At 41.8% G+C, this 20,095-nt stretch overlaps 1 protein-coding gene across 2 annotated transcripts in view; it reads left to right on the forward strand.

The window, feature by feature from the left end:
* The window catches only part of LOC128701633 (nephrin), a 625,789-nt gene that overhangs the window by 424,102 nt on the left and 181,592 nt on the right, over positions 1-20,095 (forward strand). For both annotated transcript variants that reach the window (XM_070101737.1, XM_070101739.1), the window contains exon 6: positions 11,143-11,294. In XM_070101737.1, coding sequence (XP_069957838.1) covers positions 11,143-11,294 — 152 coding nt within the window. The remainder of the gene's footprint in view (positions 1-11,142; positions 11,295-20,095) is intronic.

The following is a 20,095-nucleotide window of genomic DNA, read 5'->3' on the forward strand; positions in this document are numbered from 1 at the left end:
CTGGCTTGGGTCGCACTTGTTCTGGTTGAATTTTGGTATTGGGATGTGGCAATATCACCTACACCCACACTAGGCCTATGGCCTTCCTCTCTCTCTCTCTCGTGGCACTGATTCAATTTGTTTTTATGTAACTGTGTCCTTCACCTCCCTTTTCTGATTGGGACAGATTGTGTATCACCTCTCGGGATGTTCACTAACACTGTCAACTTTCGACGATCCTGGCAGTGGATTTGATGGCCAAAACCGACCAAAGATTCACGAGCGCAAACGATCTGTTACTCCCGCTGCGTGAGTGTGTGTTTGTGTGTGTCTGTGTATGTGTCTGTGTATGTGTGTGCATGTATGTGTGTGTATGTATGTGTGTGTGTGTGTGTGTGTGTGTGTGTGTGTGTGTGTGTGTGTGTGTCTGTGTGTGTGTGTGTGTGTGTGTGTGTGTGTGTGTGTGTGTATGTGTGTGTGTGTGTGTGTGTGTGTGTGTGTGTGTGTGTGTGTGTGTGTGTGTGTGTGTGTGTGTGTGTCTGCTCACCTATTTGTGGTTGCAGGGGTCGAGTCATAGCTCCTGGCCCAGCCTCTACACAGATCGCTACTAGGTCCTCTCTCTCCCTGCTCCATGAGCTTTATCATACCTCGTCTTAAAACTATGTATGATTCCTACCTCCACTACGTCGCTTGCCAGACTATTCCACTTCCTGACAACTCTCTGTCTAAAGGAATGCTTCCTAACATCCCTTTGACTCATCTGAGTCTTCAACTTCCAATTGTGGCCCTTTGTTTCTGTGTCCCATCTCTGGAACATCCTGTATCTGTTCACCTTGTCAATTCCTCGCAGTATTTTGTATATCTTTATCATGTCTTCCTTAAACCTCTTGTCCTCCAGTGTCGCCAGTCCGATTTCTCTTAACCGTTATTCGTAGGGCATTCCCCTTAGCTATGGAACTAGTCTTGTTGCAAACCTTTACTCATGCTTGACCAGGTGTGGGTTCCAAACTGGTGCTGCATACTCAAGTATGGGCCTGACGTACACTGCGTACAGAGTCTTGAACGATTCCTTACTGAGGTATCGGAACGCTGCTCTCAGGTTTGCCGGGCGCCCATATGGTGCAGCAGTTATCTGGTTGATGTGCACCTCAGATGTGTTCGGTATTATACTCACCTCAAGATCCTTTCCCTTGAGAGAGGTTTGCAGTCTTTGGCCATCTAGCCTATACTCTGTCTGTGATCTTCAATGCTTTGCATTTGGCGGGGTTAAATTCGAGGAGCCAGTTGCTGGACCAATCGCCCAGCCTGTCTAAGTCTCTTCGTAGTCCTGCTTGATCCTCATCTGATTTAATTCTCCTCATTAACTTCACATCATCTGCAAACAGGGACACATCTGAGTCTATCCCTTCCGTCATATCATTCACATATACCTAAAATTGCATTGGTCCTAGGACTGACCCCTGTGGAATCCCGCCCGTCAAAGGCGCCCACTCTGACACCTCGTCACGTACCATGACTCGTTGTTACCTTCCGTAGGGTATTCTCTGATCCATTGCAGTGCCCCTCCTGGTATGTGTGCCTGATCCTCTAGCTTTTGCACTAATCTTTTGTGAGGAACTGTGCTCTTGGTCCAAGAACATGTTGTTCTCTAAACATCCCCCTCGAAGGGGCTGAGTACTAGTACTCAAAAGAGTAGAGAATTGTGCGAAAATGTATATTTTCCACCTTGTATATTCTGATGTCATTCCATGTTCTGAGGTGGCTGATATCCAGGATAACAGTCACCGTACCCACTGTCTGTCTCTTAATGACTTTTATAACAGAATATAACATTCACTTTATACACTTCCTGTGTCTGTTACTTACTAGTGTGATACAGTATAATAGTCACTATATTCACCTTGAATGTCTCTTGCTGACTGGGACGACAGTTTAACAGTCATCATATTCATCAGAAATTTCTGTTGTTGACTGGTATGTCAATAACAGTCATGATATACTCTGGAAATTTCTGTTGTTAATTGATATGACACAGTATAACAGCCACCATACACTTGGTGGGTGTGTTGCTGACTGTTATAACACAGTATAGTAGTCACCATACACTTGGTGGGTGTGTTGCTGACTGTTATAACACAGTATAGTAGTCACCATACACTTGGTGGGTGTGTTGCTGACTGTTATAACACAGTATAGCAGTCACCATACACTTGGTGGGTGTGTTGCTGACTGTTATAACACAGTATAGCAGTCACCATACACTTGGTGGGTGTGTTGCTGACTGTTATAACACAGTATAGCAGTCACCATACACTTGGTGGGTGTGTTGCTGACTGTTATAACACAGTATAGCAGTCACCATACACTTGGTGGGTGTGTTGCTGACTGTTATGAGACAGCATAACTGGTACCATCAGTTTGTGTCGACAAAGGCCAGTTCAGAGGTCGACACTGATACATTTCAGGTTCTCTGTTTTCATTTATTCAAACTGAAGTTGTAGATACAAATGGAATGTGAACAAGCTATTTCTGAGGGCACCAGACAGACAGACAGACAGACAGACAGACAGACAGACAGACAGACAGACAGACAGACAGACAGACAGACAGGCAAACAGACGAACATAGAAAGTAAGAAATTTCTATTATGGAAGGGCAGTACATTGACACATAAAGCAAGTTATAATAATAAGAATTATTATTATTATTATTATTATTATTATTATTATTATTATTATTAGTAGTAGTAGTAGTAGTAGTATTAGTAGTAGTAGTAGAAGTAGTAGTAGTAGTAGTAGTAGTAGTAGTAGTAGTAGTAGTCGTAGTCGTAGTAGTCGTAGTCGTAGTCGTAGTAGTAGTAGTAGTAGTCGTAGTAGTCGTAGTAGTAGTAGTAGTCGTAGTAGTAATAGTAGTAGTAGTAGTAGTCGTAGTAGTCGTAGTCGTAGTAGTCGTAGTCGTAGTAGTAGTAGTAGTAGTAGTAGTAGTATAAGAAATAATTACTACACACACATGGATTACACAAAGCTTGCAAGGAAAGGAGAGTTTTTTTTAAGCTGGACTTTGAATAAGTGTTGTGACAGGGAAGCTTAGTCAGCTTTACTTGTCTTCACATTATCCTACGTGTCTTAACCCCCCCTCCCCTCCCCCCCTCCTCCCCTCCCCTCCCCTCCCCTCCATGAATACTGCTAAGGAAAAGAGAGTTTATATGGGCAGCTCCTTATCTTAATTTCAATAAATAAAAAAATCATGTTAGCTAAAAATTTTTTTTAAAATGTTGCCTATAATTCCATCTTGATAAATATTGAATTATACAACAGTTATATTTATATTACTGAAAATATAATTTGTCTTCGTTGTAACGAAAAGCAAAAATGTACGTAATTTCCACTGCTTTTACCAGAGATGATCGTTTTCGATACATTAAAACAGCTGGTATTACTTTTATTAAGAGTCACTGAATCTCCTTGGGTTATACAACACCTGGGCCTCAAGGAAGGTTCCTTGATGTTGGTGAGGGGCTCTTGATTTAGGGAATTGGATCTGTGCTCCAGTTCCCCGAATTAAGCCTGAATGCCTTCCACATTCCCCCCCCCCCAGGCGCTGTATAATCCTCCGGGTTTAGCGCTTCTCCCTTGATTATAATAATAATAATATACAACACCTGGGGAATATGCATGAGTTTTGAGCCTTAACTGGCTTCCACTACAAGCCAGGAATACTAAATATTCGTTTTTCATCACTTCTACACCAGATAACATAGCATGTACGTGATTTACGATCGCCCAGCTTGTGATGGTTTGCAGTTATGACTATGGCACTTTGCAACCAATTATTTTTTTATGAATGCTGATCTACAGTTACGGTAATTGTAAATAATCAAATAAAAAGGATTAAAAATATTTTTCTCAGATGCTTTTCCCAAATGAATTCTGGTTCACATTATTTCGTTGCTTATATCACTGGCGTCATCTCTGATAATTCCTCTCTCCTTCGTGAGCCTTTTACGTTATTCCTAACAGTCATTATCATTCTTATGTCGCTGTGTAGTAGTTTCGGTTGTGATTTAGCCTTTGCCGCTATGTGATTCTCGAGATGATGGTTTACTTCCCTTCCTGTCCCTACATAATCATTCCCAATAATTTTGCTAAATTTTCTATTTTCTGTCATTCTCCGTGTTCTGCATTTTATCCATGCTCTTTTGTTCCTTACGTTGGCCTCTAAGCTCTTCTTAAACTAAGGATTCAACCTGAATTTTAGAGACTATCGCTGTCTGATATTTTGGATCTTTCTTTGACATCCTGGCATTTTTTTGGCCAGCGTTTCTACCATTGCATCGGTTGTTTGACCATTCTATTCCCTATCCCAAGACAATACATTTAGAAAATCTCTCTTCCTAGCATTGCCTCCTCTCATGTATTCTGGTTTATTATTTGTCCCTCCCTTTGTTACTACTTCCACTTTATCTGTGTAGTCACAGCTTACCCCTAAATGACCCGTGGCCTGGTGGCTAAAGCTCCCGCTTCACACACGGAGGGCCCGGGTTCGATTCCCGGCGGGTGGAAACATTTCGACACGTTTCCTTACACCTGTTGTCCTGTTCACCTAGCAGCAAATAGGTACCTGGGTGTTAGTCGACTGGTGTGGGTCGCATCCTGGGGGACAAGATTAAGGACCCCAATGGACATAAGTTAGACAGTCCTCGATGACGCACTGACTTTCTTGGGTTATCCTGGGTGGCTAACCCTCCGGGGTTAAAAATCCGAACGAAATCTTATCTTATCTTATCTCTGGCCGCTAGTGACAGGTCGTATTCTGCATCTTCGATGTCAGATTTGCTTAAGGTAAAAGCCAAGATAAGTTCATCCTCTACCTGTTGGGCCTTCTTCAGTGGTGCTCTTCAGTGGTGCTCTTCAGTGGTGCTCTTCAGTGGTGCTCTTCAGTGGTGCTCTTCAGTGGTGCTCTTCAGTGGTGCTCTTCAGTGGTGCTCTTCAGTGGTGCTCTTCAGTGGTGCTCACTATATTGCTGATCCTTATCTGGATTCCGGTTTTACCAAGTCTTGTTATTCAATCTCTCCAGTGTGTTCTATGGGACTTGTATTTGTGGCACTTTCGTTCTCCTACTCCTGCATCATTCTACAAGTCTTCAGTGGAAGTTTTAAGTTAGTCGGTCGTTATTTCCACTGCTATATAGTAATTCAAACGTCAGTGCTCGTGTTTTCCAGTAGTTCCAAACTCCATCCATTCCTTATCATTTTTGCCACTTCTCCTCTTTATTCTCTATTCCCAGTTTTTCTTTTCACAATACGATACCTCTCTGGCAATAATGTCTTATTATTCCAGAAACTTTGTCTCTGTGATAGCAGTGTTGTCTCTGTGATAGCAGTTTTGTCTCTGTGATAGCAGTTTGTCTCTGTGATAGCAGTTTTGTCTCTGTGATAGCAGTTTTGTCTCTGTGATAGCAGTGTTGTCTCTGTGATAGCAGTGTTGTCTCTGTGATAGCAGTGTTGTCTCTGTGATACCAGTTTTGTCTCTGTGATAGCAGTTTGTCTCTGTGATAGCAGTGTTGTCTCTGTGATAGCAGTTTTGTCTCTGTGATAGCAGTTTGTCTCTGTGATAGCAGTTTTGTCTCTGTGATAGCAGTTTTGTCTCTGTGATAGCAGTGTTGTCTCTGTGATAGCAGTGTTGTCTCTGTGATACCAGTTTTGTCTCTGTGATAGCAGTTTGTCTCTGTGATAGCAGTGTTGTCTCTGTGATAGCAGTTTGTCTCTGTGATAGCAGTGTTGTCTCTGTGATAGCAGTTTTGTCTCTGTGATAGCAGTGTTGTCTCTGTGACAGCAGTTTTGTCTCTGTGATAGCAGTTTTGCCTCTGTGATAGCAGTGTTGTCTCTGTGATAGCAGTTTGTCTCCGTGATAGCAGTGTTGTCTCTGTGATAGCAGTTTGTCTCTGTGATAGCAGTTTGTCTCTGTGATAGCAGTTTGTCTCTGTGATAGCAGTTTTGTCTCTGTGATAGCAGTGTTGTCTCTGTGATAGCAGTGTTGTCTCTGTGATAGCAGTTTTGTCTCTGTGATAGCAGTTTGTCTCTGTGATAGCAGTGTTGTCTCTGTGATAGCAGTTTGTCTCTGTGATAGCAGTTTTGTCTCTGTGATAGCAGTGTTGTCTCTGTGATAGCAGTTTTGTCTCTGTGATAGCAGTTTTGTCTCTGTGATAGCAGTTTGTCTTTGTGATAGCAGTTTGTCTCTGTGATAGCAGTTTGTCTCTGTGATAGCAGTTTTGTCTCTGTGATAGCAGTTTGTCTCTGTGATAGCAGTTTGTCTCTGTGACAGCAATTTTGTCTCTGTGATAGCAGTTTGTCTCTGTGATAGCAGTTTGTCTCTGTGATAGCAGTTTGTCTCTGTGATAGCAGTTTGTCTCTGTGACAGCAATTTTGTCTCTGTGATAGCAGTTTGTCTCTGTGATAGCAGTTTGTCTCTGTGATAGCAGTTTGTCTCTGTGATAGCAGTTTGTCTCTGTGATAGCAGTTTGTCTCTGTGATAGCAGTTTGTCTCTGTGACAGCAATTTTGTCTCTGTGATAGCAGTTTGTCTCTGTGATAGCAGTTTGTCTCTGTGATAGCAGTTTGTCTCTGTGATAGCAGTGTTGTCTCTGTGATAGCAGTTTGTCTCTGTGATAGCAGTTTGTCTCTGTGATAGCAGTTTGTCTCTGTGATAGCAGTTTGTCTCTGTGATAGCAGTAATGTCTGGACGCTCTTCTGCTACCTTGTCCTTTAGGGGCTACTTTGATTTGTGTTCCAATCTGCATTTGCATACCAACATATTGATATTTCTAACATTCATCTTAAGCTGGGACTTCTGGTAACAGGATTGGCTACTGGAAGGAGAATGAGTCCGAGAGAGACTCATTGTAATTTGCATGGGGAGGTGAAGCGATAAGAATTGTGATTTTTCTTTAGAATAGAGAGGGCAAAAAGAAGCCCGGAATTGTGAGTATGGGTTGAGGAAATGGGGTGAAGGAAGAGGCGGATGGAAAAGTGAGGGAAGGGGATAGGAGAGTGAGGGAATGGGAAGAGAGAAAGAATGGGAGATTGAGTAGAATGAGAGAGGAATTGAGGATGTTTGGTGGGAATTTGGGACTTGAGGGATGCTATTTGTTGCTCCAGGTTGCTGATTGTAAGTGCAGGGTAATAATAATAATACTATTAATAATAATAATAATAATAATAATAATAATAATAATAATAATAATAATGATGATGATGATGATGATGATGATGATGATGATGATGATGATGATGATGATGATGATGATGATGATATTATTATTATTATTATTATTATTATTATTATTATTATTATTATTATTATTATTATTATTATTACTAAGAAAGAATACAGGGAATGGAACAAGCTGTATAAAGTAGGGGAAGGAGAGAGGGAGCAGCACGGTTACATAGTGGAAAAAGGAGTGGATGAGAAGAGGTTGCAGTAGATCGGGGGGATACTAGCTGCAGCTTTTAGTTCCTCCAGCAGATTTTAGTTCTTGTCCTGTGTGGGCTAAATATTGCACTTCCATTCCTGTTTCTATGGCTACTTCTTTGTTTCTTCTGCTCCTCCTACGTCATCACTGAAGCTGCTCCCTCCTCATATGTAGTGTCCCTTTATGGAAATATTCGTTCATATCTGCTCGATTGTCCAGTGTTTGATTTCCACTGTATCATCTGGTTTCTTATTTATTCTGTCTGAAAAATCGCTTTCACTGGGATTCGTTGTTCTCTCTCGCACAATCCTACTCAGTAAAAACACATATCTAATTATTTTTTTGCCGCCTGTGATCTTGTAGCTGTTAATAAATCGTCTACATCCTTTTGTCCACCCTTCCATCCTTCACTTTTTGTTTCTCCATGCTACTCCAGCTGACCAAATATAGTCAAAAGCAGTATCCGTTTCTGCTGTGTGACTCTCAATAGTGTCTCTTAATTGTAACAGTTTCGTTTTCTGTCTGTTGTACTATTTTTGTCTTTGTCTAGTCTATTTTTATGTGTCTGAGAGGCTCTTCCCTTTCCTGTTCTTAATTTTTCATATCTTGAATTCCTCTGCACAGCTTATTTCAGTCTTTTCCTGCCTCCCTTTATACCTCTTTCTGAATGATGCTGGTTTTGTGTTCTATCTCTGAATGATGCTACTTTTCTATTCCATCTCTCTATTCGTTTTACTAACTAGCTGCTAACTACTAACTACTAGAACCAGGAGAGAGAGAGAGAGAGAGAGAGAGAGTGATGGTACTCATTTATTTGTACTCACCCATATGTGGTTGCAGGGGTATAATCATACCTCCTGCCTTCCCCCTCCCTCCTCTTCGCTGGTCGCTACTAGGTCCACTCCTCTATGAGCTCTATCGAACCTCTTCTTACAGATATGGATGGATACTGCCTCCACTACATCACTCTCAAGACAGTTTCATTTCCTGACAACTCCATGACTGAAGAAATACTTCCTGACATCCCTGTGGCTCATCTGAGTTTTCGACATCCAGCTGTGACCACTTGTTGCTGTGTCCCATCTCTGAAGCATTCTGTCCCTGTCCATCTTGTCGATTCCTCTCAATATTTTATAAATCGTTATCATGTCCTCCCTATCTCTCCTATCCTCCAGTGCCTTCGAGTTGATATCCCTTAACCTCTCCTCATAGTGCATGCCCCTTAGCTCTGGGACTAGTCTTGTTGCAAACTTTTGAACTTTCTTGATTTGTTTGACCAGGCGTTGGTTCCATACTGATGCTGCATACTCCAATATGGGCCACACGTACACAGTGTGCAGAATTCTGACTGACTCCTTACTTAGTTGTTGAAACGCTGTTCTTAGGTTTGCCAGGCTCCCACATGCTGCAGCAGTTACTTGGTTGATGTGCGCCTCAGGAGATATGCTCAGAATGGTGCTGACCCCAAGATACTTTTTCTTGAGTTTTGCAGCTCTGAACTCTTAGGCTGTACTCCATCTGCTGTCTCCTTGTCCATCCCAAGCTTCATAACTTTGCACTTGCTGGGGTTAAACTTCAGGAGCTTAAACTTCAGGAGCTATCTGTAGGATCAGGCTAGCAGCCTGTCCAGATCCCCTTGTAAGTTTACCTGATCCTCGTCCGCTGGTATTCTTTTCATTAGTTTCACATCGTCTGCAAACAGGAACACTTTTGACTCTCTCCCTTCCGTCATGGCATTCACATATACAAGAAACAGAAGCTGACCTAGAACTGATACTTGTGGAACCCCACTCGACACATGCACCCACTCTGACACCTCGTCGTCTCGTACCGACACACGCTGTTTCCTTCCTGTCAGGTATTCCCTGATCCATTGCAGTACTTTCTCCCCTATTCCTGCCTGCTCCTCTAGCTTTTCAACCAGTTTCTTGTGTGGTATTGTATCGAAAGGCTTTTTACATTCCAAGAAAATGCAGTCTACCAATCCCTCTCTCTCCTGTCGTACTTTTGCTACCGTATCATAGAACTTCAGTAGGTCTGTGATGCAGTATGTAGGTTGTCATGTATTAGTCCATTCCTTTCTAGGTGCTCCAACACTCTTTTTCCTGACAATCTTCTCCATAACTTTACATATGCAATACACGTCAGCGACACTGACTTGTATTGTCAGAGTTTGCTCAGCTGATGTGACTCCAAGGTCCTTTTTTAATGAGGTCTGGAGCCTCTGTCTATACTCCTTGCTCGGTTCGTGTCCATATGTATGTGTGTGTGTGTGTGTGTGTGAGTGATTATATGTATATATATATATATATATATATATATATATATATATATATATATATTTATATATATATATATATGTGTGTGTGTGTGTGTGTGTGTGTGTGTGCACTCTCGCATATTTACATATATCTATATGCAAATTTGCAAACTTGCCTATATGAGTATGTTCCAATTTACATATGCGTCTGAGTGCGCCTTTGTGTGTGAGGTCCAGCATATATTACCTCTCTCATGTGCCGTCACTCTGCTGAAACACATGACATGGGTGTACGCAAGACCAACATTAGCAAACTGGTATTAAAAATGTATTCTCCTAATATAGTGAAATATTGTGCCAACTATGATGCTGGTAAAGGTCTCTTGATCCATGGAAATACAATTATTCGCCCTTCCAATGAGTTAAAGCTGATTTACTATCGAAGCTAAGTATGATCTCTCCTGGTTTAATGTTTTCTCCATGAATGTATCAGTAATATTAACAACAACAATAACAATACGAACGAGAACAACAACAATAGCACTAATAATAATAATAATAATAATAATAATAATAATAATAATAATAATAATAATAATAATAATAATAATAATAATAATGTGTGTGATCTCACATATTAACTCTGCGCTTATTATATCACATCTAAATTATTATTATTATTATTATTATTATTATTATTATTATTATTATTATTATTATTATTATTATTATTATTATTACTATTACATTCATTGGGGGACGAGGTGCAATGTCCATAGGGGTCAAACGGTAATTTGGGGAGTAAAGAGAAACAGGGTCGATCCATACAAGAAATGTATCAGATCCAATTCCTTGGATCAGGAGCCCCTCACCAACCAGGAACCTTCGTTGACTGGTTATGTTTTGAGCAGCTAGAGATTCTGAAACAGGGTTGTACACTGTCTATTAAGACATAATAAAACCTTATTTTTGAGCGACATGTCTAAAACATGGGTTAGGCTGCTTCTTAATTTCAAGATTTTTCAATACGAAAGTCCCCGGGGGTGGAACCCTGGGTGAAGCTGGACGTATGGGCACGTCTCCTAGCATTTGTTGATCTTCCTGCTTAGTAGTAAATAGGTACTTGACAATTAGCCAGCTGTTGTGGGTAGTATCCTTAGTACAGAGTAACACGTATGGACGTGTGTTCTATTATCAGAGGCAACTGTAATATGTAATATGTTATCAGGCCGTATGTTCGGATAACATCCGAACATATGGCCGGAAGGAAGCCGTAATCCACAATGACAGTGATCGCGTGCTTTGCAACACTCACATTCGCAACGTTGTTTTTCACATTCACATTCACAATGTTTTCCAACTCACCTTCGCGACGTTTTTCACCGTATTTTCTGTGCGGTGCGACGCTGGTTTAACCCGCAATGTTTACAGATGGACCCGAGAGCGTGGAGGTGCGAGGTCTGGATGGCCCGGTGTCTGCAGGGCGCCCCCACCAGGTGGTCTGCGAGGCTAGGGGAAGCAGACCACCTGCCACACTCACCTGGTGGCTCAATGGACGCATGAAGAAGGGCGTATCCCAAATGGTGAGTTTACAAGCCTCCTGCTGCCTGTCGGAGGTAAGCTGTACTTCGTCTCTTGGGATTTTGGGGACGAAGCTTTCTGGGTGATGATTCAAGCTTTCCGTGAATCTTAAACGAGTTTACATGTTAAATGCTTTACAGGAGGAGTTTGCTAGATAAAATAAGCTTAAGGTGAGTCAACACGGATTCTATTGATTATATTGGTGCTTATTACTTTGTTAAATTCGTTCTTCCTTGAGCCCAAGTTCCAGGAAAATCAATTTCTTTTTTCCATTAGGATTTGTAGAGGATAATGTTAAGCTCTTTCACTTTTAAAGCTTTTCATTTGCTATTTTTTCTACCCTATCATTTCCTTATTCCATTTCCTGATTTCTCCTTTCTTTGTCCTTCCTCTGATTACCAAAGTGACGCACGCTATGAAACCAGTCAAACATCCCCCTTTCCTCTCCACACACACACACACACATTCCCTCTCTTATTGTCAGTGAGATGTTGAATGTGTACTCACCCAAACAGGTGAACACACCTTCAGTAACATACAAAGAGACTAACCCGAGAGAAATGGTTGGAGAGTCTTCCAACATCATTACCTCCCGGGAGAGGCATAATTAATTAAAATAGGACTTAAGAAACTTGAGACTAAGCTTGGTAACTAATGGTCATATAAAACACGGACGCATGATGGAGCCTTCATGATTTAAGAACGTGTCACTGACGATGGGAACTTCTCCGTCTTCAGTGTCCACCTTGTCGGAACTTTGTACCTGTTCTCATTATATAAATTAATTTTATTTTTTTAAAGGGATGGACCTATAAGCCAGGTAAAGGCCTTAGTCAGATGACCAAAAGCTCCAGTGGCTAGTCATCATATGACGAAGATCAGGGTTAGGAAGCACTTGTCCTGTTTCCTGATGAATCTTACCTAACCCAACCTCGACTCCCTCAGGGTAAATTGTGCCTCAGTAGGAGAGAATATTAGAAACTGAAGAACACATGTAAGAGGTAATGAGACAAAAATGCTAATCAAAACAATTGATGTAGTTATAAAGAAGAGCAATTACGTTGTGAATGCAAATGTAGACTCAGACTGCTATATACATGTAAGACGTCTCTTGAGGGAAGACAGTGCTGTCCATGATCTAGGGTCCCCAGAATTTTACACGAAGACCACATAACGTTACAGACGTATTCAACAACAACAAATAAAAGGCTGTGAACAATTTACATTTAGCACAAAAGTATGTGCAAAATTAAATGAATGCATCAGAGCAGAAAAACAAAACGCTGACAGATGACTACGCTGGAAGAGAAATAGTGTTGCACTATGAATACATGGGGCTAGAACAAACAAAACGTGTCACATACACACAAAGACATATTCATGCACTCATACATACTTACATACATGCAAACATACATATATACATACACACACACTGGAAGCTGAAGACTCAGACGAGTCACAGGGACGTTAGGAAGTATTTCTTCAGTCATAGAGTTGTCAGGAAGTGGAATAGCCTAGCAAGTGAAGTAGTGGAGGCAGGAACCATACATAGTTCTAAGAAGAGGTATGATACAGCTCAGGAAGCAGAGAGAGAGAGGACCTAGTAGCGATCAGTGAAGAGGCGGGGCCAGGAGCTGTGTCTCGACCCCTGCAACCACAATTAGTTGAGCACACACACACACGACGTTGCACAACACAACTATCAGTACTAGAACTTACAAAAGTAAGCCACTTTTTTATGTAAAATAATGAGCAACCAATTAGCCATAGTGCTTCGTAAATTATACAAATGCACTTCACCTCTTAGTCAAATCGTTTACTGATAAGTAAGAAAATATATACGTTTTACAAACTGTTACAACCGGTTTACATTTTGTTTTTTTATATGCTGCCAACAAAACATTGAAGTCAACGAGATTCACTGAGGCTGTGAAGGATGCTTCTGCTGCTACCATCAGGGGAAACCCAGAATACCATCACATCCATGGGCCTCACAGCATCCTCACAGACCCTTGTACTATATGAAGAGTCAGTAAGAAAGTTCTTAAGAGATTAGGTGACAAAGTGTCAAGGTCACCAAGAAACACCCAGAATAACTCAGTTTCTTATTTGAGGCTCGGTGTTTTAATCCAGAAAGAAATTGGCTGCAGCATTCTGGGATGAATAGTAACGTGCTGACGTGCATGCTTTTGGGTTATCAACATTTATTGTTGTTTATTTTCTTTGCATGTATATATATATATATATATATATATATATATATATATATATATATATATATATATATATATATATATATATATATATATATATATATATATATATATATATATATATATACATATATATATATGCAAGGAATTCGCCAGAGCAAACACTGATCTCTGGCTGAAGGAGACTCGAACCTACGAACCTTGGAACAAGATACGCAGTGCTATACCAATCTCACCACACTGGACCAATACCTTGGCGTCCAGCTTGCGCTAGACGTTTTGATCCAAGGCAGCCAGCTTTCAGGGAGAAGGCTTACAGCTTTTCATCTCATCCCCTGCATGCATCAGCCTTACTAGAGATTTTAACAATGCAAGGAATTCGCAAGAGCAGGCGAAATATACACAAACATATATATATATATAGATATATATATATATATATATATATATATATATATATATATATATATATATATATATATACAGTATATATTCTGTCTTCTTTCAATGCACCGGCCGCATCCCATCGAGGCACGGTGCCCCAAAAAAAGAAAAACAAATGTTTCTCTATTTAACTTTACTAATATATACAGGAGAAGGGGTTACTAGCCCCTTGCTCCCGGCATTTTAGTCGCCTCTTACAACACGCATGGCTTACGGAGGAAGAATTCTGTTCCACTTCCCCATGGAGATAAGAGGAAATAAACAAGGACAAGAACTAGTAAGAAAATAGAAGAAAACCCTGAGGAGTGTGTATATATATGCTTGTACACGCTAGTGTGACCTAAGTGTGAGTAGAAATAGCAAGACATACCTGAAGCCTTGCATGTTTATGAGACCGCAGCCTGTTCACACTGCAAGTTGTTCAATAAACATACTTATCTACATTAATGTTATTTCAGTGGTTTAGAGATCTTCCCATGCTTCTATCTACATTCATCTAACATTCAGTTTCATTATTTGCTTCTTCCCTAATCCTTCAGGGTACTTTTTTGGCAACCATATCAACTTTATGACGAAGAAGTAATCCAATGTGTGTTTTAAGCCTTATAAATTGTACATTAATTTCTTTTCCCCGGATTTTTGAGTATCTGTATCTGGCTTCTCCAATGAGTATATTGCGAGAGTCATTATGTCTGTTAGGAGCCTTTGGTGATGACATAGATTCTAGCAACAGACATGAAGGAAAAATTCTCTCAGAGGCAAGGTAGAAACGTGCTAGCGTCGACCCATACCACTGCCAGCGACTGTTACATCCACAATTGTGGCAGACTGGGCAGTTTTGAAGGTATCTGGCTGGCTAGGCATTCTTCGGCGTATGTGACAGGGTGGCCAGTCTTGAAGGTATCCGGCAGGATTGACATTCTTGAAAGCATCTGGCCGACTGGGTAATCTTCAACGTATGTGGCAGGAGGGGTAGTCTTCAAGGTATGTAAATAACAAAAAGGCACAATACCGTGACTGGAACAATACACAAATAACTCTGCCTTGGGTATCTGGTCCGTTGTTATTATTTTCCCCCTATGTGTTCTTGTTCCTACCCTTTGTGGGCCCCTAGCTCCTTTGTGGGTCCCTAGCTCCTTTGTGGGCCCCTAGCTCCTTTATGGGCCCCTGGTTCCTTTGTTGCCCCTAGTTTCTTTGTGGGCCCGTAGCTACTTTGTGGGCCCCTAGCTCCTTTGTGGACCCCTAGCTCCTTTGTGGGCCCCTAGCTCCTTTATGGGCCCCTAGCTCCTTTGCAGTGATCCTGTTTCTTAGTCTTAGTTAATCATTTTAGTCATCCTTCATTCTATTTAGGATTGATGGACTGACGTGTTTGTGTGCTCTCTGTGAATCTGAACCAGAATGCCCTCTCTTGAGCAACTTTACCAGCAGCTGAAAGAAGAATTTAAAGCCCTAACAGCTCCCTCCACTGCCGTTGCCAGTGCCCCCACCCCAGACCTAGATAAGTGAACCCCATCCCAAGCATACATGTCATTTCTACCATAGAAGAGATCCCTGTTGTCAATGAATGTTACCTCATTCTCCTTACAGTATTTGTCCAGCCAGCAATTGACACCAATTACCCTGGACAACCATTCGTTTCCAACTCCTCTCCTTGGCAAAATACCACATATGACAGGGTTCCCACCCTTCTTCCTAATTATCTATTGCTGACCTATACTTGCTAATCAGGTCCTCACTCCTACGTCTGCCAACATCGTTGCCTCCCGCACTGAGGCAGATAATAGGATTGCTCCCATTACCTTTCATGATGTCCAGACGGCTAACAATATCCCCCATCCCAGCCCCAGGAAAACATACCCTGAGCCTCATCTTCCTGTCCCTAAGACAAAAGGCCCTATCCATAAACTTAACCTGACTGTCTCCAACTAAAACAATATTATTACCTTCATTTGTGGAATTTGTCAAGACGTTCTTGATGGTCTTCATTGGGGTATCAAGGGATGTCTCAACTCACGTCTGCCAATGCTCCCTTGGTGCTCGTTGTGACGTTCGAAGTAGACAACCCACATTCGTCTGGTAACACCGAAAATGGGTTCGAAGTCTCCACAGCAATCTTCTGGATCTTCGTTGTTTCTGCCACTCCAACAGACTTCTTGATTTTCAGCTTTGTTCCATGTTGGCCGGCCACTGACCAGATTCCTCTCTTGACCTGAGGACTCACAACAGGAGGATTACTTCGAATCCTCTTGTTTTCCTCCGTCAGTCGCCGTATGTCAAGCTTAGCAACCCTAAGCTCCTCTTTCAGCTGCTGGTGCTGGTACAGTGGTTGTTTTGCATATATATATATATATATATATATATATATATATATATATATATATATATATATATATATATATATATATATATATATATATATATATATATGTATATATATATATATCATGAACGAGTGGTATTGAATCAGTAACAACACTGCGACTAACATAGGATTGGAACCCAAGTCGTTTTGACCCACCTCATGGTGAGCGAAAATCGCTCATGATGCTCTAACCCACTGGACCACGCAGTCCTACAAGAATCAAGTGCCCAGAAGAGCTAGGTGTTTTACCTTGCTCCGAGGACATACGGTGTTTTGGGTGCCTCTGAGCTAATTTCATTCTAAGCCCTGTTTGGTGTACTAGCCTCCACGAACAGTATTTTATATTATTGTAACCACGAAAGTGGTATTGAATTAATAACAACTCTACGACTAGCCGAGGATTCGAACCCATGTCGTTTTGGCTCACCTCATGGTGAGCGAATATCACTCATGACGCTCTAACCCGCTCTAACCCTCTCTAACCCATTGATTCTTGTAGGATTGCGTGGTCCAGTGGGTTAGAGCTCCATGTGTGATTTTCGCTCACCATGAGGCGGGCCAAAACGATCATGGGTTCGAATCCTCGGCTAGTCGCAGTGTTGTTACTGATTCAATACCACTCGTTCGTGGTAACAATAAAATAAAATACTGCTCGTGAAGGCTAGAACACCAAACTGGGATTAGAATGAAATTAGCTCAGAGGCGTCCATACCACCGTATGATAATAGTACCAGATGCTGACGAGTTGATAAGTAAGACACTAGGCAACAATTAACTATTTTTATTTCAAAACGTTTCACCTACGGAGTAGAATTTTCAGTCGTAAAAGAGGAGGCAGTAGAGATGTAAAGACGATGTAATCAGTCAATCAACCTTGAAGACGTAGTTTTGAGTTGGTCAGACCATCACCCTTGAAGACGTAGTTTTGAGCTGGTCAGACTATCATCCTTGATGACGTAATTTTGAGTTGGTCAGACCATCACCCTTGATGACGTAGTTTTGAGTTGGTCAGATCATCAACCTTGAAGACGTAGTTTTGAGTAGGTCAGACCATCAACCTTGAAGTCGTAGTTTTGAGTAGGTCAGAGAATCACCCTTGAAGACGTAGTTTTGAGTTGGTCAGACCATCACCCTTGAAGACATAGTTTTGAGTTGGTCAGACCATCACCCTTGAAGTCGTAGTTTTGAGTAGGTCAGACCATCAACCTTGAAGTCGTAGTTTTGAGTAGGTCAGACCATCAACCTTGAAGTCGTAGTTTTGAGTAGGTCAGACCATCAACCTTGAAGACGTAGTTTTGAGTAGGTCAGATCATCAACCTTGAAGACGTAGTTTTGAGTAGGTCAGACCATCACCCTTGAAGACGTAGTTTTGAGTTGGTCAGACCATCACCCTTGAAGACGTAGTTTTGAGTTGGTCAGACCATCAACCTTGAAATCGTAGTTTTGAGTAGGTCAGACCATCACCCTTGAAGACGTAGTTTTGAGTTGGTCAGACCATCACCCTTGAAGACATAGTTTTGAGTTGGTCAGACCATCACCCTTGAAGACGTAGTTTTGAGTTGGTCAGACCATCACCCTTGAAGACGTAGTTTTGAGTTGGTCAGACCATCACCCTTGAAGACGTAGTTTTGAGTTGGTCAGACCATCACCCTTGAAGACGTAGTTTTGAGTTGGTCAGACCATCACCCTTGAAGACGTAGTTTTGAGTTGGTCAGACCATCACCCTTGATGACGTAGTTTTGAGTTGGTCAGACCATCACCCTTGATGACGTAGTTTTGAGTTGGTCAGACCATCAACCTTGAAGACGTAGTTTTGAGTAGGTCAGACCATCACCCTTGATGACGTAGTTTTGAGTTGGTCTGACCATCACCCTTGAAGACGTAGCTTTGAGTTGGTCTGGCCATCACCCTTGAAGACGTAGCTTTGAGTTGGTCAGACCATCACCCTTGAAGACGTAGCTTTGAGTTGGTCTGACCATCACCCTTGAAGACGTAGCTTTGAGTTGGTCAGACCATCACCCTTGATGACGTAGTTTTGAGTTGGTCAGACCATCACCTTTGATGACGTAGTTTTAAGTTGGTCAGACCATCACCCTTGATGACGTAGTTTTAAGTTGGTCAGACCAACACAATTGATGACGTAGTTTTGAGTTGGTCAGACCATCACCCTTGAAGACTTAGTTGGTCAGACCATCACCCTTGATGACGTAGTTTTGAGTTGGTCAGACCATCACCCTTGAAGACTTAGTTGGTCAGACCATCACCCTTGAAGATTTAGTTGATCAGACCATCACCCTTGAAGACTTAGTTGGTCTGACCATCACCCTTGAAGACTTAGTTGGTCTGACCATCACCCTTGAAGAATTAGTTGGTCTGACCATCACCCTTGAAGACTTAGTTGGTCTGACCATCACCCTTGAAAACATAGTTGGTCTGACCATCACCCTTGAAGACATAGTTGGTCTGACCATCACCCTTGAAGACTTAGTTGGTCAGACCATCACCCTTGAAGACATAGTTGGTCTGACCATCACACTTGAAGATTTAGTTGATCAGACCATCACCCTTGAAGACATAGTTGGTCTGACCATCACCCTTGAAGACATAGTTGGTCTGACCATCACCCTTGATGACTTAGTTTTAAGATGGTCAGACCATCACCCTTGAAGACTTAGTTGATCAGACCATCACCCTTGAAGACTTAGTTGATCAGACCATCACCCTTGAAGACATAGTTGGTCTGACCATCACCCTTGAAGACATAGTTGGTCTGACCATCACCCTTGATGACTTAGTTTTAAGATGGTCAGACCATCACCCTTGAAGACTTAGTTGATCAGACCATCACCCTTGAAGACTTAGTTGATCAGACCATCACCCTTGAAGACATAGTTGGTCTGACCATCACCATTGAAGACATAGTTGGTCTGACCATCACCCTTGATGACTTAGTTTTAAGATGGTCAGACCAACACCCTTGATGACTTAGTTTTAAGATGGTCAGACCATCACCCTTGAAGACTTAGTTGATCAGACCATCACCCTTGAAGACATAGTTGGTCTGACCATCACCCTTGAAGACTTAGTTGGTCTGACCATCACCCTTGAAGACTTAGTTTTAAGTTGGTCAGACCATCACCCTTGAAGACTTAGTTGGTCTGACCATCACCCTTGAAGACTTAGTTGGTCTGACCATCACCCTTGAAGACGTAGCTTTGAGTTGGTCTGGCCATCACCCTTGAAGACGTAGCTTTGAGTTGGTCAGACCATCACCCTTGAAGACGTAGCTTTGAGTTGGTCTGACCATCACCCTTGAAGACGTAGCTTTGAGTTGGTCAGACCATCACCCTTGATGACGTAGTTTTGAGTTGGTCAGACCATCACCTTTGATGACGTAGTTTTAAGTTGGTCAGACCATCACCCTTGATGACGTAGTTTTAAGTTGGTCAGACCAACACCATTGATGACGTAGTTTTGAGTTGGTCAGACCATCACCCTTGAAGACTTAGTTGATCAGACCATCACCCTTGAAGACTTAGTTGATCAGACCATCACCCTTGAAGACATAGTTGGTCTGACCATCACCCTTGAAGACATAGTTGGTCTGACCATCACCCTTGATGACTTAGTTTTAAGATGGTCAGACCATCACCCTTGAAGACTTAGTTGATCAGACCATCACCCTTGAAGACTTAGTTGATCAGACCATCACCCTTGAAGACATAGTTGGTCTGACCATCACCCTTGAAGACATAGTTGGTCTGACCATCACCCTTGATGA

The sequence above is a fragment of the Cherax quadricarinatus genome, chromosome 78, assembly GCF_038502225.1.
Source record: "Cherax quadricarinatus isolate ZL_2023a chromosome 78, ASM3850222v1, whole genome shotgun sequence".
NCBI classification, from domain to species: domain Eukaryota; kingdom Metazoa; phylum Arthropoda; class Malacostraca; order Decapoda; family Parastacidae; genus Cherax; species Cherax quadricarinatus.